The following is a 22,231-nucleotide window of genomic DNA, read 5'->3' as shown; positions in this document are numbered from 1 at the left end:
CTCCTTAAGGGCATGGTATGTCTGGTACTCCATTATCTATAGTACTCAACCACCATCAGATCAAATACAAACTTTTTGTTAGTAGAAATTTACTGTTTGCTCCAAGTTAGCATAGCTAACTAAAGTCACAACAGGACAAATGTCATCATGCTCAACACTCTCTCTCTTAAGGAAATCTCTTAAAAAAGAAATATCTTTCACCCATCAAAAAAAACCAAACTGTATCAAAGTTGGCTAACTAAAGCACTAATGTATTAGCAAACAGATCCACAGCATGTAGCTTCCTATGACTGTATGAGCTAGCTAGCTACCAAACCTGATGAAGTCTAGCCAGTTAGTTAGCCTACATTAAGCTTTCTCATGTAACCTCAATATTAGCTTGAATAAAACTAATGAAATGAAAAAATTACTGTATTTAATGTTCTAAAGCTTCATATTAGGAACACAGCTTGCTAGCTAAATGACCTGCCTGCTAAACCATTAGCTATATTACATAAGTCTGAAACTACTTCACTTCAGTTCATTAAAAAAAAGGTTTAGAGCAGCAGTGATGAGAGGTTTTTGTTTTGTTTTGTTTGGTTTTTTTGTCCACCTGTTTTCTCTGAGACATATAATTTACCTCAGGATCCAGTTACACAAAAAAAAGGGGCTTTAAAAACACAACCTATGATCATTAATGACTTCGGAAACTATATTAACCGTGTTTTACAATTTTCTCTGCTCTGCTTTGAATTACGATTTCACGCCATTAGTCTTTAAACTTCACGTTGCCATGTGTGGAAAACGTGCTAGCATCTCGGCTAACTCTGAGATAAATCCGTGCCTATTGCAGAGCTGCCCAGCAGTTTGTACTGTAGCTATTTTAACTGCTTATTAACAAGTTAGCTCAATAAAAGGAGATAACTAGAGCAATACATGAAATAAATAAAAAGTTCAGTGATCAGAATCCAGGCTGAGGCTGATTTTAATCCTTTAGGTCAGCTTACGTTCCACCTCGTACACAGAGAAGTGTCTTTTAATCACTCCATTAACTCTATGTTGTTGTTGTTAGTATTTTATTACAGTTACACAGAGTAAGTAGTCCTTAAACACCTTGCTGAGCGAAAAATGTGTTAGCGTGTCGGCTAACCGTGAGGAGAAACTGTTATTTGTGCCTGTTGCAGCGCTGCCTCTGCACTTTCTAATGAGAGCTGTAAATAACTGGTCTCTTTCACCGCAAGGAAAATTGGCTTCGGTAAAAAAACATTAGAACCGAGGCCATGACCTTTCTGAGTTACACTAGAACACACATTCTACCTCCAGAATATTTGTTCTGGTCTTGACGCTTTTTGCAGCTTTGGCCAGTGTAGGACTGTTGAAAATTTCCAACCTCTTTTTTTTTTTTTTTTTTCATTTTCCTTTTTTTTTTTTTTATCATAGCAGCCGAAATTTTCCGTGCTGCAGCTGATGGGGCTGTGGTCGGGAGCGCTGCGGAGAAATCCCCTTTGAGGTCGGAATAAATACGGAGCTTCATCCGAGCCAGAGAGATGTGATATCAATAAGCAGAGAGAAAGAGAGACTGTGAAAGACCGAGACAGACTCGAAAACTTAGCTATATACGCTCCAGTGAGTAAACGTAAACGAATAGAAACCACCACTGGTTGTAAAAGACAATGTTCTGTGTGTGTGTGTGTGTGTGTGTGTGTGTGTGTGTGTGTGTGTGTGTGTGTGTGTGTGTGTGTGTGTAAGCTTATTCTCGTAAAGACCTTAAACACAGGCTATCACTACCAGCTGATGACGCAGCAAACCCACGACAGATCATTTGGAGCAAAACACTCGTCTCAAAGAGTCTCTCTCTCACTCACACACACACACACACACACACACACACACACACACACACACACACACACACACACACACACACACACACACACACACACACAGAGGTGTATTTTTGCTGTGGTTTTTCAACACTCAGCCCACACTGAGCCATGACCTACGGCTTTTTCCATGGGTATTACTAGGGGAGAGAGAAAAAAGATAAGATGAAAGAGAAGTGTATGAAACTGGTAACATGCAGGAGGTAGAGAGAGAGAGAGAGAGAGGGGAATGAAGGAGTTAAAGGTGGAAGGAGGATGAAAGCTGGAAAAATGAGAGGCAAAAAAAGGATGAAAATATGTGGCGTATGTGTGTGAAAGTGAGGCGAGTGAAAGCGAAAGAGCAGAAGGAGAAGCTGTATTGTGGACTGTTTTGTCCGCTCTGGTTACTGATCCCTCACTCGGGGAAAGGAGGAGACAACATGTGAAGTGGACAATTCTCTGACACCTGACTGTTTTTACAGGGTACAATGTGGCAATTTTAATCTCCCATTTTAGCCTCCGTTTAGACAAACGTGTGGAAAAATCATATGGTCACTGGCTGCTAAAATGGCTGCTTCTTGCTTCTCGGTTAAACGGCTCCTCAAAATTTGATCCCAGCTGATATTCTGATTGAGCTGTTGATTTATTTTCTGTAGCAGAAGCTCCTTCTTGTATAATGGAAACAATAAAAAAACTTGAACTGTTCATTGATTGTTTTCATGACACGGAGGGTTTGTTTCCCCATGCATGTCGCCACCGAGCTCTTCAGGAATTCCAGCAGCAGGAGAAGACACCCAGTGTTGACAGATACACATTACTGACGTGGGCTTGGCTATGGGTTAAACCGCAGCTCAGGAAATGTGAAAGATCATGAGTGTGTCATGGCTGTACCTGCACACTCCGAGGTAGGAAAATCACAATAGAAGGAGTGTGTGTGTGTGTGTGTGTGTGTGTGTGTGCGTGTGTGTGTCCTTGCCAAGGCCTCACCAAGACCTCGGCAAGACCTCGGCAAGGCCTCACCAAACATTCACTTGGCTTGTTCCAGTCCCTGTGTGTGAGCTACAGCTGACCAACCCAAACATCACCCACTTCTGCAGAAACCTCAAGCGACTCATCATCCTGTGCCCGAGGCTGAATCACTAAAAACCTCAGTCCCTGTGTGTGGTTCGATGACGTCTAAAATTCACCATCCATATGTTCTCTCTCTTTCTCTCTCTCACACACACACAAACACACACACAAACACACACTTATGACTATAGGCTGCTAAAGTGAGAGAGGCGTATCAGCTCTGTGCTCTGAGAGCGAATGTATTCAGCATGTGTGAAATGACAGCAAGGATTTAAGAGAGCTTTTCTCCTGTTTAGTTACTGTGAGTCAACGTCTAGTAATGGCAGCTGAGCGGGTACAGCACACTAATCCTCACTATTCCAGACCCATCCTTGCTATTCCAAACCCCTCCCTGATATTCCAGAACCATCCCATCCTCGCTATTTTAGAACCAGACTTGATATTCCAGACCTATCCTCGTTATTCCAAACTCATCCCTAATAATCCAGACCCCTCCTCACTATTCCACTTCCATCCTTGATATTCCAGACCCATCTCTGATATTTCAGACCTATCCTCGCTATTACAGACCCATCCTTAATATTCCAGAAACTTTCTCACTATTCCACTCCCATCATCGCTATTCCAGACCCATCCTCGCTATTCCAGACCCATCCCTAATATTCCAGACCCATCCTCGCTATTCCAGACCCATCCCTAATATTCCAGACCCATCCTCGCTATTCCAAACCCATCCCTAATATTCCAGACCCATCCTCACTATTCCAGACACACCCGTGCTATTCCAGACCCATCCCTAATATTCCAGACCCATCCTCACTATTCCAGACCCATCCACGCTATTCCAGACCCATCCCTAATATTTCAGACCCATCCTCGCTATTCCAGATCCATCCTCGCTATTCCAGACCCGTTCCTAACATTCCAGACCCTTCCTCGCCATCCTCGCTATTCCAGACCCGTCCCTAACATTCCAGACCCATCCTCGCTATTTCAGACCCATCCTTGATATTTCAGACCCATCCTTGATATTCCAGACCCATCCTTGATATTCCAGACCCATCCGTACTATTCCAGACCCATCGCAGATATTACATTCTCAGCCTTGATATTCCAAACCCAGCCAAGAAAGCTGTAAATTATGGAAGCTGTAGCGCCCAAAAAATAAAACAGTCCTCTTGTGGGGAATGTGGACCTTCTCCAGATATCGAATGATGATGGTTTTTTTCAGACCTTAGCAGCATCAAAACCCCCATGAACGAGAAGTTAACCTCTAGTTGACTAGCTATTCCACTCAATGTGATAACGTACTAGCAACATTTCCTAAGCTGTTTTAAGTCTTTCTGGTGTTTGGTAGATTGCCAAAGGTGTAGAGCTAGCAAACAGAACATTCGCTGTAACGTGCTAGCTCTTGTTAGTTTCGGAGTCTTTGCTCCTGACAGAATGTTTCAAAACTAACATCCTAGCTACACATTTTTTACTGGTTTAATTAGCAGGATGATTTTCTTCCTGTGTGTGTGTGTGTGTGTGTGTGTGTGTGTGTGTGTGTGTGTGTGTGTGTGTGTGTGTGTGTGTGTGTGTGTGTGTGTGTGTGTTGGCTTTGGATGTCCATAAATGTAGCTTTCACTAGACCATTAATCAGCTTCTTCTTTTATTTTTGCCACATTGGTTTATTTTGGGCTCTGGTCACATTCAAATATCCTGGTGTGTGTGTGTGTGTGTGTGTGTGTGTGTGTGTGTGTGTGTATGTGTGTGCGTCTGTGTGTGCGTGTCTGTGTGTGTGTGTGTGAGAGAGAGAGAGCTAGTATTCCAAAATAACCCTGTGTGAGAGATTTCCCCTCACACACACACACACACACACACACACACACACACACACAATTGTTTTGTCTCATTTGTCCCAGACATTCTTTGCTTTAAATAACAAATTACCCTTGGATATGTATTAGCTTGGACATGAGCTATAAATGAGATATAAACAGAGGAGGATAAAGCACACACACACACACACACACACACACACACACACACACACACACACACACACACACACATTACTCTATAACTCCAGAGTGGAAACTTCTAGAGATGAAGATAAATGTTTAAGGGAATAAACGAGTGCGTCGGCTGTGTGTGTGTGTGTGTGTGTGTGTGTGTGTGTGTGTGTGTGTGTGTGTGTGTGTGTGTGTGTGTGTGTGTTAAAGACTATAGACCTTGCTGGGTAGACTCTATGGCACCACACCTCACCACGAGCACAACGAGATACAGAGCCACGATATGGAGAAAGCATTAAAGACTAAAAGAGCACGAAAGAGAAACGACAGAATTCATTCATCATTATCCTGCGTCATTTTTTTATTATGATGTCCTGCACTGAAACGAAAACCCAGCGACCGTTTAGCGTCTCACATCAAAGCTCACACACCGCCAGGGTTTAGGCCTGGGAACGAAATTGTGTCCATCTGTACGCACTCGAAACCCAGGAAACAATTAAACCCGGCACAACTCGAGCACTTGATAGAGACGAAACCCAAAGGAACAAATCACAAAATCCTACAGCGGCCAAGAAGGAAAATAAAAACAACAATCGAAAAAAAACAAAAAAAAACAGCATTTTTTTCCCTACAATACATGAAAACCAGACCAGATGGGCTTCTACAGGAAGCCCGCGTACGATCGCGCTCGGCTCTTCGGCTAATCCTCATTTATCCGTCCAATTTGAAGTCGGTTTTTATTACTGTCTCAAACATCTCACTTGGACCTCATTCACTCAGACGTGAAACACCTTCTGTGTTTATGTGCTCCTCGTAAAAACTCAGGATTTACAACCGAGGAAGTTGCGATCACGACTTGGTGTGGGTTTGTGTGTTGTTGTTTTTTTGGAAAGCTTTAATTTGATTTTTTTTTATCACACAAAGACTAAACTGTCCGAAAAAAAAGCTCATTCACTGAGAGTGTGTAACAGCATTAGATATTTTTACACACAAATATTTCTGATGTGTTTTGGCGATTCTGGGGATAATTTGTTGCTGTGTAAAAGCACATAGCGGATGTGTCGTTCTGAGGACATCCTTTTTGGTTTTGCTCGCAACGTTACTGTCGTTTAACACAGGAGAAAAATACGTGTCGTCGGGTTTCACTGTTAGCAGCTAAAAAATGCATGAAATTGTAGGTTAGAGGACTAAAGCGCTGCCGCATCGCATCTCTGCTTTACATGGAGAGCGAGTGACGGTTTAGTTTCTGTGACAGAAACCGGTGCGCTGATGTTGATGAAGATTCTCTGGCGGTAGATGTACAATTAAAGCCATTTGATTCATACGATCTGGTTACATTATCAATCATCAAAAAAATCACATGAACACAAAGAATGTTCCAAGTGACGATGAGGTAATCAGGATTATTTTCCGTTTCTAATGTTTATGTTTCACTTACGCCGTCGTCACTACTGTATTTGGGATGTGGTAGCCTAGAGGTTAAAGTGTTGGGCTACCGATCGGAAGGTTGCGAGTTCGATTCCTACATCCACCAAGCTGCCACTGCTGGGCCCCTGAGCAAGGCCCTTTACCCTCAATTGCTCACTTGTATAAAAATGTAAGTCGCTCAGGATAAGGGCATCTGCTAAATGCTGTTAATGTAGCTGTGTCATGACTTTGGCATCCTCTTATTGGTGGGTAAAAAAGCAGTGGAAATGTTCTCACAGTTTCCTCAAACTGCCTCGAACCTGCTGCTTGCTCCACACTGACTTCCTCACTCCGGGTGCTATGAAAGTCGTGCACATCAGTAACCGTTCCAACCCGTCCTGCTGCATCACTGGACTACAGACGGAAAGGAACCTGGCAGCGTGAACAGATCACGTTAATCGTTATTCTGCACAGAGCGAGCAGGAAGGATTCTGAGCACCGAGTTCTGACGGTATGGAGGTTCACTCCAAGTGAACAGCAGCAGGGTTTGGAGGTTCTGGATCTGCAGGGTGAACATGACACATTGTGCACAGCAGCACACAGGATACACTTCAACTAACAATACAACCAATTAGCTCCGATTAGAATATGTGTGACGTCACAAGTACGCAAAAATTCCTAGTTTCTGACGCAGCCTGTAACACATGAATGAAGCGTCAGTGTTAATAGTAAAGACTTGAGAAGGGTTTGGGGAACCTACCGACTCTGAAGCCGTGTCCGGTGAGCGTGTCGGCGGCCTGTCCGTTCTCCCCGATCAGAGTCGTGTTGTCTCCCTGTTCACACGTGTCGCGGCACTGACCGTTGCGCTCGCACGTGCGCTTGCAGATGAGCGGCGCGATGACCACCTTAAAGCGCTCGCGCGTGGACACACGCTCCACGCACGCCGCCGGTCTCCGGAGCGCGAGACAGACGAACAGCAGCAGCGGAAGCGTCACCGGGCGCATGCTGGCATCTCGCGCGCGCGCTCGGCTCGTTTGGACTGGGGACGGGAAAGGAAAAGAAAAAAAAAACTAAAACGGAAAATATAATAAGAAAAAGAAATTAAAAACACATTGTGTCTCTGCTCCTATAACAACATTAATTCGGTTAAATAAATAGGAGCGCACGAGACATCCTAAAGTCCAAAAGCTCGTGGTCGAGTTAAACCGAGCTGCACCACGTCTTCCAGCTGTGTGCGCGCGTGTGTGTGTGTGTGTGTGTGTGTATGAGTGTGTGTGCATCTAAAAAGTTTTGAAGAAACTTAGAAGCAGCAGGAGGAGGAGAGGAAGAGGAGGAGAGGAAGAGGAGGAGAGGAGGAGCGAGACCAATCCGGTGCAGGCGGTTCTGGCTCGAGGCAACAGCATAGTGATGTGCGTAATGATTCATTAGTTTTTACTGAGTCGACTCGTCTAGTTCAGCACAGTAGACGGAATCAAATCTTTTACTCTCTGATTCGTTCAGGAGGCAAATCATTAGAGTAGAAAATAAAGTGCGATAAGTTCCATAATAACATCAGTGTAAAACAACAACAACACACAGAACCACAAGTTAGACACCTTTATAAAAGTCTACACTAATGTAAGAATTGTGGGTTCAGTTTTAAATTAAATTCTATGTAGAAACTGCGAAAATAACTCGCTTTCAGTGATGAAATAATAATGTAAATAATGACGAACACTCTGACATTTATCTATTTCCTCATATATATATATATACTTGTTTTATTTATTAATTTAACTCTTATTCTTATTTACATTTTTTTTAACTTTAACACTTAAATACTTATTTATCCTCGTTTCACTGCCATGACATTTCACTTGTGAGTTCAGTTAACCACCGAATCTTTGGAAAATGATCCAGTAGAATCAAATCAAATCAATTCAAATCAGTGATTCATTGAAACAAGAGTCGGTTCGATTACCGTGCTTCACATCGCCAGTAGGAGCAGCAGTGGTGTGTTGTTTCTTTCCTCCTGGATCACCTTCTATCCTGCTGCTCACACACACACACACACACACACACACACACACACACACACACACACACACACACACACACAAACACAGACACACACACACAAACACACACACAGACACAAACACATACACACACACACACACACACACACACACAAACACAGACACACACACACACAAACACACACACAGACACACACATACACACACACAAACACACACACACAGACACACACATACACACACAAACACAGACACAAACACACACACACACACACACACAAATACACAGAGAGAGAGAGAGAGAGAGAGAGAGAGAGAGAGAGAGAGAGAGAGAGACGTTAGATAAATCCTTTACTGAACAGTGACTTTTCCACGTTTATTTTAAACGCTGTTATTTTCACATGACATTTTTTTAAACATATATTGTCTATGATTTGACATTTTATTGTACGGTATAACTTGTTCTCACACGTGATTGCACATTTGGTATTTCTTGTGTGACTTTTACACGTTTCATTTTCTCTCGTCACGCTTCTCATATTTCATTTCACATATTTTTACACCTTGTTTATTTTCATGTGATTACATGTTCCACGCGACACATGGAGCTGCGTGCGAGATATTTATTGGAGAAAAGTTATATTAGAATCAATTATGACAGATTTGTGTCTGGGGAAAAAATGTAATTCCTGCAAACCTGAAGGCGTGTGTTTGATAAAGTGCGTGAAGAAGTTCTCCTGCGTCACACCTGACCTCACGAGCGGCCTGAATGAGCAGAGCTGGTGGATTTAATACCACAGTCTCTCTCTCTAAAATACACACACACTGAGTCAGCGTCTGGAAAATAGACATGATCACTGTGTGTGTGTGTGTGTGTGTGTTTCTCAAGCAAAAGCTCTGGAATGTGTTCGGATCTGTGACTGAAATGGAATGCTGCATTATTGTTGGCTATGATAACACACACACACACACACACACATTACAGAGAGGAATATCTTTATGTTTATGAAACTGTGAAATCCTAGTGTGTGAGAGAGAACAGTAAGCAAGGTTGATATGGATGAAGTGAAACAAAGCATGTCTGTGCACGTGTGTGTGTGTGTGTGTAAGAGGGAGAAGAAGAATGAGTTGAGTCACTTCCTTTGAGAAAAGTGAGAATGTTTGCATTTAGTCGCTACGGAAATGACCACATGAGTCTGGACAGTCTTAAACACACACACACACACACACACACACACACACACACACACACACACTCACATAAAAAAATAAGACGGACAGACAGATTTACATATTATTTACATGGACAGACAGATAGATAATAAAACATATACTACACATTTCTAACATCTCTATTACAAGCTCACCTGAACTGTTCTCACTGATACACACTCTCACTGATACACACTCTCGCTGATACACACTCGCACTGAATCATAATAATAATAATCTTTAATATATTCTGTTACTGCTGTGTATAGTCTCAAGGGAAGGAATGTCACCACGACAACGTCATCGGATCTCCACCGTCACAGTGGCTAACAACGATTACCATAAACACACACACACCACTGGTATAGAAGAAATGTGAAGAAACCAGCTTCCAGTCTCAGATTGGAAAAAAATAAATAAAATGAAATACAACCCTGACAAAAATGCATCTCTTACTCACCCCAGGGTTGAGTGGGCCAAGACTGTGTGTGTGTGTGTGTGTGTGTGTTTAACCACAAGATAACCTTCACCCTCATTCTGGTTTAAAATACGTCCTGTGAGTCAAAGACCGTCTCAGTGTCAGAAACACACACACAATGAATAAAAGTGTACGCGTGTGTGTGAAACAATTACTCACTCAGAGAAAGTCTTCCACAACTCTGTGTGTGTGTGTGTTGGCTGTGGTCAAGTATGACAAAAAAAGAAAGATTTTATCACAGCAATTGTCATATTTTGCAAACACACACACACACCACAGTAATTGTCATTGTGCAAACACACACACACACTTATATACAAATATACAACGGTGCACCATGTGGCCATGTGTGAAAAAAAGAAGACAAAAGACATTGAAGACATTTTTATGACGGAGAAACAACTTCAGGTTTACAAAAACGCATGCTTGGATTTATTGAGGAAATAAAACCTTATAACACAGTAACAGTAAAACTAATCCGTCCGGTTTCTGTAACATTTAGCAACTTTTATTTACTCACATTTATCGAACACTAAAACGAGATATATCTAAAGGTTATTTACACGTCCGGGTGTTAATAAAACACGACTCGTGTTGGTATTAGTTTAGCTACTACAGAACTAGCTTGTTTTTTTACACTAGATTAAAAAGAAAGGCTGTAAATACAAACTAAAGGTTTTCAAACTTATGATAACACGTTATAATATGCACAAAGGATAAAACATGCAAGTGTGAAAGGCGTGAAAACACAAAGAAAGAGAAGAAATCTGAAAAGGGTTTTAAATGAGATATTCACAAATGTCTAGGGATAAAAAAACAGCAAACAACAACAATCAAAAAAAAAAAATCATCCAACATGCAGTTCCTCGGTTTGACCATAAGAGGGCGGACATTTTCTAAAAGTTCAGTAAGAGAGCAGGGATTACAGTAAACAAAGGAAAAAAACACGAACAAAATGAACTAAATCTGTTTTATAAACTTTCAACATGTAGTTTCATTGATTTGACCATAAGGGGGCGTTTCTAAGCGTTTTTTTCTCATACTTTTTCTTTTATTCTTTTATATTAGCAATACACAACAAAAAATATCAACAAGAGTGGATGGAATACTAACTAAAAAAAGAGATACGAATAAAATGAAAAACAAACGAGTGGGAAAAAAAAAGCAAAAATCATGCAGTTTATTATTTTAACCATTAGGGGGCAGCACGTTTTTAAACGCTTCAACATCCCTATTCTCGTCATCGTGTGTATTCAACGGTATTCAGCAAAACTATTAATAAGATCGAAGTAACGCACAAAAATGAGGGGGAAAAAAACAAACAGTTCCTCATTTTACTAAGATTTCGGATCTTTCTGTTCATTTTATAAACTGTACAGAGAAACAACAAAAAGATCAAGAAGTCAGGAGGTAAAGAGTTAAAACACGGAAAATATCTTTACGCTTTATAAATCCCCAACCTGCAGTTTTCAGTCTGACCAGAAGAGGGCGTGTGTTTCTTCTCTCTGTCAGAATAAACAGACTTCAGGGCCTGAAACGCAGCCAGACAGCCAAGAGATGTGTCGGCGGTCTGACAGTCGCCCGATCCTCGGCATGTATTGGTTTGTTTACACTAAATGAATCATTTTTTTTGCGCTGAACTGACTGAGAATCTGCTAAATTATTATTGGCTACTGATGATTGACAAACATCTAACGATTGCTGCTCCAACAAGAACGATCAAGTTATCATAAATTTTCTTCTTTTAAAGCGGCAGTATGTAAATTTTCCACACCATGTTCAGACCTGTGCTGACATGCTCCGTCCCTTTCTGCGTAACTGACTCCACCTCCTTTATGTCGATTGGTCTAAACAACTCATTTCATGGGCAGAAAAATATACATGGAAATCAAGTGAAATTAAGAAATGTGTCACATTTTACAGTGTTTTTGAAAAGGTACTGGAAAAGATTACAATTTTTAAATATAATATTGTGAAAAGTAAAATGAAACGTTTATTGCGAAAGTGATGGACACACAGCCGAAAGCTTCGTGTGTGTGTGTGTCTGACATGGTCAGTTCTGTTCTCCACAGTACCTATAATTACATTAGACCTAACTACGACAGAGACCCAGGAACATGACAGATCCTCCAGAGAAGCACGAAGCTTGTGGGATTCCTGACACCAGAAACACGTGATGACGACGTGACGTCCGCGTCACGACAAGCAAATGGATCCCCAAACTTCTTTTAGAATGTGGTCAAGCTTTCAGTCAGCAGGATACAATACAAATGTAGCTCTACATACACGCTCTGGAAAGCCGGGATTGTTTTAATTAGGGTTAGGACGGAGTTCTCCGTCTCCAACATGATGGACGTTAATTTTTCACAGCTCCATGTTGAGTTCATGACAGGAAAATAATAATAAAAATAATAATAATAATAAATCAGCATTTTGCCATCATCGGAATCTTGGGTGATTTTCTTTTTCTGAGCACTTCTACACGCAGTCCACGGCGGTGTCACCTTCCTCTCGCTCCTCCTCCCACATCTCAAACCTCATCTCCTCGTCCTCCACTGAGCCCTGGAGTTCGTGTTCTCCGAGCTCGGTGGCTGACAGCCTCTCGTGGGCTTCCTCGGCACCCGCTTCTCCCTGGTGCACGCTGATCAGATGCTTCCTGAGGCTAGCGGCGTCCTGGAACGAGCGCTGGCACAGAGGGCATCGGCATGGTCGCTCGCCAGTGTGGATGCGCTGATGATGCTTGAGGTGCTGCAGGCGGCTGAGGCGTTTCCCGCACACTCCGCAGGCGTACGGCTTCTCACCAGTGTGCGTGCGGCCGTGCTTGCGGAGGCCGTCCAGGTGGCGGAAACGAGCGCCGCACTCGCTGCACGCATACGGCTTCTCGCCCGTGTGGATACGCAGATGCGTCTTGAGCGCGCCAGATTCGCGGAAACGTCGTCCGCACACGCTGCACGGGTACGGCTTCTCTCCGGTGTGGATGCGCAGGTGCTTCTTCAAGCTTGAGAGCAGACGGAATGTCTTGCCACACTCCAGGCACAGGTGCGGCCGCTCACCGGCCACCTCACCCATCAGCTCAGAGGCTGGGCGTCGACGCCGGCGGCCGTCAGGGGAAGAGTCGCTCGTACCGGGACTCTGTCTAGAGGAAGCTGCGGACACGGCTCTGGAGGAGGCACGGAGACCAGACGGCCCCTGTGGAGGTGTTCCGGTGGAAGATGAAGAAGGGCCGTTATGCGAGCCAGAAGCGGGAGCGTGCTTAGTGGCTTGTCTCCGTGAACGTGGAACTCCCTGCTCCTCTACTACATGGGCATAACCCTGGTCGCACTCGCTCTGGCCACCGTGTTCGGCGTCACCTCTCACGCGCACTGGCCCTGACGTAGGAGCCTGTTCCTCTTTCACCCCATAAGGAGAGTGTGAGGGAGGGTGAGACAGCCGTCGATCACTCATCTCACCTGCGAACAGAGAAAACCTGTAGCTTACCATTCTCATAAAATGTAGCAGATTTTTATTTCATTTTAGTAAAGGAAAAAAAAAAACTGCTACCAGCTGAAGAAACGAGCTCTCTCACCTGCCCTGTTGACGTCGTGGCACATGCCGGCATTGTGCACGGCCATGGGGTCGTAGTAGCTGTTGGTGACAGTGCCGTCCGCCTGGATGGACAGGTGGCAGCTTTTGAACTCGTCCCTGGCTTCGAAGCCGTGAATGGCGTCTCCGAGCGCACCGCTCAGCTCTGCCTCACTGTTGGCGAAACAGCGTGGGTCGGTGTCGTCTCCAGCCCCACGGTGTGTCAGGCGAGCCGCGTTCGTGGGCTGTGCCTGGTTGGTGTAGCCATGCTGCCCGGTCATGGAAGGAGGAAGAGGAGGATGGCTGCTGAACGGACCCTGCAGCTGATCGATCAGCTTCTGAGCGCTGCACAGGCATTCCTGCAGCGTCTTCAGCTCGCGCTCGGATGCGTCTAGTCGAGCCTTCAGCCTCTCGTTCTCACGCTCTTTGGACAGCAGCTCGTCCTCGGTTTCCGACATCACCGCCGCGATCTCTCCCAGCAGCGTCTCCACGGCGGAGGACAGAGCGGACCTGACGGGGACAACAACATATATAGTACTGTTACTACTGCAACACAGTACTGTTTTAATGAACATTTCATTCTCCTGGTTCATCGCTCATCACCACTGGTCCCATCACTGGTCTCTGAGTGGATTGTATTATAGTATACGAGGTATAAGGGGAACAAAACACACTGTTGTGGAAAAAGAATAACAGAGCCACATCGCTCCATGCTGTTGTAGGTTGGCTTCTTATAGAAAAAAAAACGAAATCTCATCTGTACAACAAACCAACAATCCTTTCATCACGTGACGCGTCAGGACGTGAACGAGGACGTGTTTATGACGTCACTGACTTTCTGCTCACGCATTAGCGACTTTAAACTTTAGAGAGTCAGACAACTGAAACCGGAGCCGGTACCTGATGGTGGGACCGAGACGGGACCGGAGTGAGGACACAGTCACGGTGTTCCTGGGGTCGTGCGCGTGATCCACCCTGTCCGCTCGTGCACCGGCTTTACCCGGGGCGCTCGCGCTGCCCGGTTTCCGGTGTGTACCGACCGCCTGGGTCTCGTTCACCGGGTTCATGCGCCCTCCTCCTCCTCCTCCTCCTCCTCCACCTCCATTTTCACCCGCATTGTTTCGCTTCGAGTTCATCACGAAATCCCGTCAATCCGACTGTTTACACGAGATCGCTTCGGTCCTCAGTAGTATTTACTTTAGTCCTTTCGATAAACAGTAAACAAACCCGACTTATTACGCACCAGTTCACCATAACAGACCCCACGCCCGACATGCACACGCAAGACCCCCCTTTTCCCCCCACAATAAAACCCGTCCGTCCCAGTTCTGACTTCTGATTGGTCCAAAGTCTCGTCGCGGCTCGATGACGTCGAGGCCACAGCTACAACCTCGATCAAATGGCAGTTTTACTTTTGCATATTCTGTGTTTCACGACATTCTAACGATCCTACAGATAAACCAGCAACTCAGTAACAAGATAGCAGTCGGTACAAACGTTTGAAAACGCAATTTGACACGTCATCAACGTGTGCCGCGCGTCACGATGCGACGGAAGTAGCTACCAAGCGCCTGGTTAGCTTGTTAGCTACAAGCTAATGATGTAAACAAACCGTGAAAGGGACGTTAGACAGCAGAGAAACCGGCTCATGTGTTTTAGCAAGGCGTCACTTTTAGTGTGAATGTGTTAAGGACGTTTTTTTTTAGAAACAGGAGAACAGTAACATTAAGTTTACGGTGAAGTTCCACCTGGTCCTCGAGGCAGAATAAATAAGGGGATGTGATAGCTCCGTGGTTAAGGCGTTCGACTATTTATCTGAAGGTCATTGGTTCGAATCCCAGGTCCCCCAAGTTGCCACTGCAGGGCCCCTGAGCAAGGCCCTTAACCCTCAATTGCTCAGGTGTTTAAACTGAAATAAAAAAAATTGTAAGTCACTCTGGATAAGAGTGTCTGCTGTAAATGTAAATAAATAAATGGACAGATAGATAGAATCATTAATTGTTAATAGAGTCATAAATGTGTAATAAAAAATAAATTAACAGGACAGAAAATACATTCTCAAATAAACAAAGGTGGCCTAAAGATAAATAGAAAATAATGGTAAAAATGTAGAAATTAAAATAATAAATATGGATTAATTTGCTTGTTTATTGACTGTTTTTTTCTACATTTATATGTGAATTATATAATATAATATTGGCAATTATTATTATTATTATTTCTTTATTAATTAATAAGAAATATGAAGAATAAATGAACTCGTACATCAATTATTGTAAAAATATATAAACACACACAAAAATGAATGGGGGCTGAACAAAGTGTTTGTTTGTTGTTTGTATGCTAGTATAATCACCAAAGGTACACCAGCAGTGCTTCCTGTTATTCCTCACTGTCCTGTTTATTGTCATTTGTTCTGCAGTATTGCATGCTGACTTTGTTGTAGTGTTATCCTCGATTTGGCTTAAAAAGTCCACCTGTCACCTTGTTTATCTTTGTCATACACATCAGCATTGATAAGATCAAGCTTACTGGAAACTTGGTAAATAAATAAATAAAATCAATAAAAGTGGACTGTAAATAATTCAGAGCCATTCTGGGGGACAGAACAAGGCATGATTACAGAGATCCCGAAAACACAAAACAAGATACTTACCCTAACATATTGGAATAGTTTCAAGACAAACAGCTAGAAAGACACAGATGTTGTAGGCGGAGATTATACAGATGTCCTTAAAAGTTTCGCAGAATTTGCAGCTTTCCTGATAATGAATTATCCTGAAATGCACCGATTGATCTGATTGTTCAACCTCATGTGAGAATGAAATTACACAATTATTTGGGACTAAAATGATTTTAGTTCATATCATATATGTTGGCCTCAGATTGATCAGAATGTGCAGTGTGGTTAATAGCCCTGGCTGTAAAACACATCTAATTCACAGCACCTCGTATCCACACATCCATCTCCATCTAGTCTAATGCTTAAATAAAACACCAGATTTAAATATTATTTTCCACATATGCAGTCATACACAAACCCCCTGGTGTTCTGGTGGGGAAATATACACAGTTGTTTTGATCTATCCTTGCTTCAGTCAGCTTTGTGCTCGGGTCTTCATCAGTGAACATTTCAAGACGTTGGCAGGAAGGTATTAGTGTTAAGTCTGTAATGTACTCAGAAATGAAGCTGTCCTGTTCCTCAGGAGCTCTTGGTTACACAAATCTGCTCGAGTACAAACTGTTGTAGAAAGGACATTATTTATATTTCATTTCCTGTCCAGTGTCACCCAAATTAAAGGTGCGGTGCACGATGTTTGAAAGCCAGTTGACATTTGAAATCACCAAAACAAACACGCCCCTAACCCAAATGGGTGTCACCCCTGTTTTGATAGTTCCGCCCCACACATACATACGTAACCCAGGCAAATATTATGGCAGAACCTGCTGGGGCAGCTGACCGAGGGGATATTTTTATCAATAAATGAACACAATGAGTAATACTATGGTAATACAAATGTGTTGTTGTAGTACTGTGTGTTGTAGCATTAAAGGTTTAGTTCCATTTCACATGGAAGACGACGTTCAACACCTAGAACCCGAGGCAGAGGTAACAGCAGGTATCTGCCATGTCAATGTTTCAACCGCTTTTGGCTAATGTCAGACATGCGCACTGAACACTCTCTCCGCCGCTCTGCTTGATAAGACACGCCCCTTTCTGCTCATTGGCCACACGTTTGGTTTGTTAGTCGACCGACTCAATTTTCTGAAGCATTTTTCAAACATCCACCTTTAAGATGAGGTTCACTTCTGCGTCTGGTTCCGCTCAGGGCTTCTTCCTCATATCATCTCAGGAAGTTTTTCCTCACTAACATCTCAGGCTTGTTCATTAGACATAAATGTTAGAGATAAATAGTAATTTAATTTGAAAAAAAAAGAGTAAAATTTATTCTCTTTCTTTTCTTCTGTAAAGCTGCTTTATTTATTGATCAACAGCAGTGGAGTTTGACTCTCTATTTATTTTTTTGTGGTTTGACCTTGATTACAATCCACCTGTGTCTCCAAATACGGGACAGAATTCGATTAAAAAAAACAACCAAATATTGCCAAACTGGGGTTTCAAAGCTATATAAAGCTGATCTATTGTGGAGGAAAGAAGTGGAGCAAAAATATATTGTGAGATTTCAGACACCGATTTTTGAATAAGAAAATGTCCAGACGACTTAGTGATCAGATTCCTGCTCTTTAAGGTAAATGGATTTTTACTCTATAAACTCTCGATACATGCTAAGCACGGAACTGCAGGTGTGATAAAGGTCTGTATCTTATCCAACTCACCTCTTATGCTATTTAGCCAGCACTTTTGCCAAACTTCTGCCTGAGAATAAATAACAAACTTCCTGTTTCTCATTTGAGCATTTAAAGGATTTCTACGATCATCTTCCGTTTTTCTTCTAAACAGCTCTTGACAGTAGTGAAGCTGCAACTTACAGGTTTATATTAATACACATGGACTTGTTTGGCTTCACATAAAATAGTGTAGTAAAGTAATTGTTGATTTGGTGACGTTTAACATGAAACTGCACTTTGTAACAATTCTCTGAACAGGAAATGACAAAAGGGCCTGAAAATCCTGAAAGCTAAAAAATGCTAATCATCTTTTCTTGTGCCATCTGTTTGTTTCTGTCTCCACAGATATGGTCATGGAGATCCGTGTGTTCGCCCTGGTTCTGCTGTTGGTGCTGAGCGCCGCACTGCCTGCTGAAGCCCAGACCTGGGCGGCATTCAGAAAGAAGCATGTTTACCTGAACATGGACAGGCCTTCATGTACCCAGAAGATTAAAGATGAGAACATCAATATTCCTGGCACCTGCAGACCCAAGAACAGCTTCATAAAGGCTACTGATACTCAGGTCCAAGCTATATGTCAGAGAGGCGGCAGGCCTTTAGGCGGGAATCTTTATGAAAGCATTGCAAGGTTCACTGTGGTCACGTGCACCACGAGAGACATGAGACCACCGTGTACATATTTTGGTACTCAGGGCCCTAAATACGTTACAGTAGCATGTGATGGGGGTTATCCTGTGCATTACGAATCTGAAAGAATTTAGAGGTTCGGGGTTTCCCTCAAGGTACCGAGTTAAAACCCCATTAGTTCAGTGCTGAGTGAAAGAAATGTCTTTTGTGGTCTAATACAAAGCCACGTGTGATCGCACATTTACTCTATGGATATGAAGATTGTGGGTTAATTGTACAATAAATACGTCACTGGAATGTTTTATGTAAAAAATGTTTCCTATGGACTTTATAATCAATGTCTCTGATCATTAAATGAATTTTACGCATCACTGAAACATTGTCTCTGCTGTTTGAGTTGACTTTTCACCTTTTGTAGTTTGTTCTGTCTTGTGGTTTCTGTCCAAACGCTCAGTTTTAGCAGCTCATATCTACAGAACATCAAACTAATGAATTATAATCGTTATTTTTTTAAAGGATCATTTTCATGAGGGATTTTGTATAAAAAGTAAATAATGATGGAACTGATTTGGTCAGTGTGCTTTACACAGTCTCACACTCAAGCTAAACATCACTTTATATTCACAATCATTCTTGAAACACAGTACACAGTTTTTTTATCTATCCTTGCTTCAGTCAGCTTTGTGCTCTGGTCATCATCAGTGAACATTCGAAGATTTGGCAGGAAGGAATTAGTGTTAAGTCTGTAATGTACTCAGAAATGAAGCTGTCCTGTTCCTCAGGAGCTCTTGGTTACACAAATCTGCTCGAGTACAAACTGTTGTAGGAAGGACATTATTTATATTTTCTGTCCAGTGTCACCCAAATTAAAGGTGCGGTGCACGATGTTTGAAAGCCAATGTTGACATTTGAAATCACCAAAACAAACACGCCCCAACCCAAATGGGTGTCACCCCTATCTTGATAGCTCCGCCCCACACATACATACGTAACCCAGGCAAATATTATGGCAGAACCTGCTGGGGCAGCTGGCCGAGGGGGTATTTTTATCAATAAATGAACACAATGAGTAATACTATGGTAATATAAATGTGTTTTTGTAGTACTGTGTGTTGTAGCGTGAAAGTTTTAGCTCCGTTTCACGTGGAAGATGACGTTCAACACCGAGAACCCGAGGCAGAGGTAACGGCAGGTATCCGCCATGTCAATGATTCAATCACTTTCGGCTAATGTCAGACATGCGCACTGAACACTGTATCCTCTGCATATTGACAAGACACGCCCCTTTCTGCTAATTGGCTACACGTTTGATTTGTTAGTCGACTGACTCAGTTTTCTGAAGCATTTTTCAAACATCCACCTTTAAGATGAGGTTCACTTCTGCATCTGGTTCCGCTCAGGGCTTCTTCCTCATATTATCTCAGGCAGTTTTTCCTCACCACCATCTCAGGCTTGTTCATTAGAGATAAATGTTAGAGATAAATAGTAATTTAATTTGGGGGAAAAAAGGTAATTTTTATTCTCTTTCTTTTCTTCTGTAAAGCTGCTTTATTTATTGATCAACAGCAGTGGACTTTGACTTTCTATTTATTTTTTTGTGGTTTGACCTTGATTACAATCCACCTGTGTCTCCAAATATGGGACAGAATTCGATAAGAAAAAAAAAACAAATATTGCCAAACTGGGGTTTCAAAGCTATATAAAGCTGATCTATTGTGGAGGAAAGAAGTGGAGCAAAAAAAATTGTGAGATTTCAGACACCGATTTTTGAATAAGAAAACGTCCAGACGACTAAGTGATCAGATTCCTGCTCTTTAAGGTAAATGGATTTTTACTCTATAAACTCTCGATACATGCTAAGCACGGAACTGCAGGTGTGATAAAGGTCTGTATCTTATCCAACTCACCTCTTACGCTATTTAGCTAACGCTTTTGCCAAACTTCTGCCTGAGAATAAATAACAAACTTCCTGTTTCTCATTTGAGCATTTAAAGGATTTCTACATCCATCTTCCGTTTTTCTTCTAAACAGCTCTTGACAGTAGTGAAGCTGCAACTTACAGGTTTATATTAATACACATGGATTTGTTTGGCTTCACATAAAATAGTGTAGTAAAGTAATTGTTGATTTGGTGACGTTTAACATGAAACTGCACTTTGTAACAATTCTCTGAACAGGAAATGACAAAAGGGCCTGAAAATCCTGAAAGCTAAAAAATGCTAATCATCTTTTCTTGTGCCATCTGTTTGTTTCTGTCTCCACAGATATGGTCATGGAGATCCGTGTGTTCGCCCTGGTTCTGCTGTTGGTGCTGAGTGCCGCACTGCCTGCTGAAGCCCAGACCTGGAGATCGTTCAAAAGGAAGCATGTTTACCTGAACATGAACACGCCTTCATGTACCCAGAAGATTACATATGAGAACATCAATTATGGTGGCACCTGCAAATACAAGAACAGCTTCATAAAGGCTACTGATACTCAGGTCCAAGCTATATGTCAGAGAGGCGGCAGGCCTTTAGGCGGGAATCTTTATGAAAGCATTGCAAGGTTCACTGTGGTCACGTGCACCACGAGAGACATGACACCACCGTGTACATATTCTGGTAGTCAGGGCCTTAAATACGTTACAGTAGCATGTGAGCGGGGTTATCCTGTGCATTACCAATCTGAAAGAATTTAGAGGTTCAAGGTTTCCCTCAAGGTACCGAGTTATAGTAGAACACCATTAGTTTAATGCTGAGTGAAAGAAATGTCTTTTGTGGTCTAATACAAAGCCACGTGTGAGCGCACATGTACTCTATGGATATGAAGATTGTGGGTTAATTGTACAATAAATACGTCACTGGAATGTTTTATGTGAAAAAATGTTTCCTATGGACTTTATAATCAATGTCTCTGATCCTCATTAAATGAATTTTACACATCACTGAAACATTTTCTCTGCTGTTTGGTTTGACTTGGTTTGGTTCATTTTATATTTTTTAGCTTCTTCAAAAGATTCTCTTTAGTTCTTGACACAAATCACCAGAACACGTCACCTTTTGTAGTTTGTTCTGTCTTGTGGTTTCTGTCCAAACACTCAGTTTTAGCAGCTCATATCTACAGAACATCAAACTAATGAATTATAATCGTTATTTTTTTAAAGGATCATTTTCATGAGGGATTTTGTGTAAAAAGTAAATAATGATGGAACTGATTTGGTCAGTGTGCTTTACACAGTCTCACACTCAAGCTAAACATCACTTTATATTTACAATCATTCTTGAAACACAGTACACAGTTTTTTTTATCTATCCTTGCTTCAGTCAGCTTTGTGCTCAGGTCTTCATCAGTGAACATTTGAAGACTTTGGCAGGAAGGAATTAGTGTTAAGTCTGTAATGTACTCAGAAATGAAGCTGTCCTGTTCCTCAGGAGCTCTTGGTTACACAAATCTGCTCGAGTACAAACTGTTGTAGGAAGGACATTATTTATATTTCCTGTCCAGTGTCACCCAAATTAAAGGTGCGGTGCACAATGTTTGAAAGCCAATGTTGACATTTGAAATCACCAAAACAAACACGCCCCTAACCCAAATGGGTGTCACCCCTGTTTTGATAGCTCCGCCCACAGATACAAACGTAACCCAGGCAAATATTATGGCAGAAACTGCTGGGGCAGCTGGCCGAGGGGG

The 22,231-nt window shown here is 42.4% G+C and overlaps 4 protein-coding genes across 9 annotated transcripts in view; 1 reads left to right on the top strand and 3 right to left on the bottom strand.

The window, feature by feature from the left end:
• The window catches only part of ltbp3 (latent transforming growth factor beta binding protein 3), a 35,900-nt gene extending 28,270 nt beyond the window's left edge, over window positions 1–7,630 (bottom strand). Inside the window, exon 1 of one of the 3 annotated variants that reach the window (XM_047809361.1) lies at window positions 7,074–7,630. In XM_047809361.1, the coding sequence (XP_047665317.1) occupies window positions 7,074–7,317 (244 nt within the window). In that variant the 5' untranslated portion in view covers window positions 7,318–7,630. The remainder of the gene's footprint in view (window positions 1–7,073) is intronic. The other 2 variants (XM_047809359.1, XM_047809360.1) reach the window with 2 other exon arrangements.
• Window positions 1–22,231, top strand: part of LOC113636638 (WD repeat-containing protein 87-like) — an 873,260-nt gene that overhangs the window by 329,008 nt on the left and 522,021 nt on the right. The window lies entirely within an intron of this gene.
• The window catches only part of LOC113650946 (kinectin-like), a 683,852-nt gene that overhangs the window by 293,600 nt on the left and 368,021 nt on the right, over window positions 1–22,231 (bottom strand). The window lies entirely within an intron of this gene.
• On the bottom strand, window positions 10,391–15,099 carry si:ch1073-224n8.1 (zinc finger protein GLI4). Its single transcript, XM_027159517.2, has 3 exons — window positions 14,483–15,099; window positions 13,587–14,092; window positions 10,391–13,470 (listed from the first exon to the last, which is right to left on the bottom strand). The coding sequence occupies exons 1-3, from the start codon at window positions 14,716–14,718 to the stop codon at window positions 12,500–12,502; spliced, it is 1,713 nt and encodes a 570-aa protein (XP_027015318.2). The 5' UTR covers window positions 14,719–15,099; the 3' UTR covers window positions 10,391–12,499.

The sequence above is a fragment of the Tachysurus fulvidraco genome, chromosome 26, assembly GCF_022655615.1.
Source record: "Tachysurus fulvidraco isolate hzauxx_2018 chromosome 26, HZAU_PFXX_2.0, whole genome shotgun sequence".
Classification (NCBI taxonomy): domain Eukaryota; kingdom Metazoa; phylum Chordata; class Actinopteri; order Siluriformes; family Bagridae; genus Tachysurus; species Tachysurus fulvidraco.
Note: the sequence above shows the minus strand (reverse complement) of the source record. Positions and strands in the feature narration are given on the sequence as shown.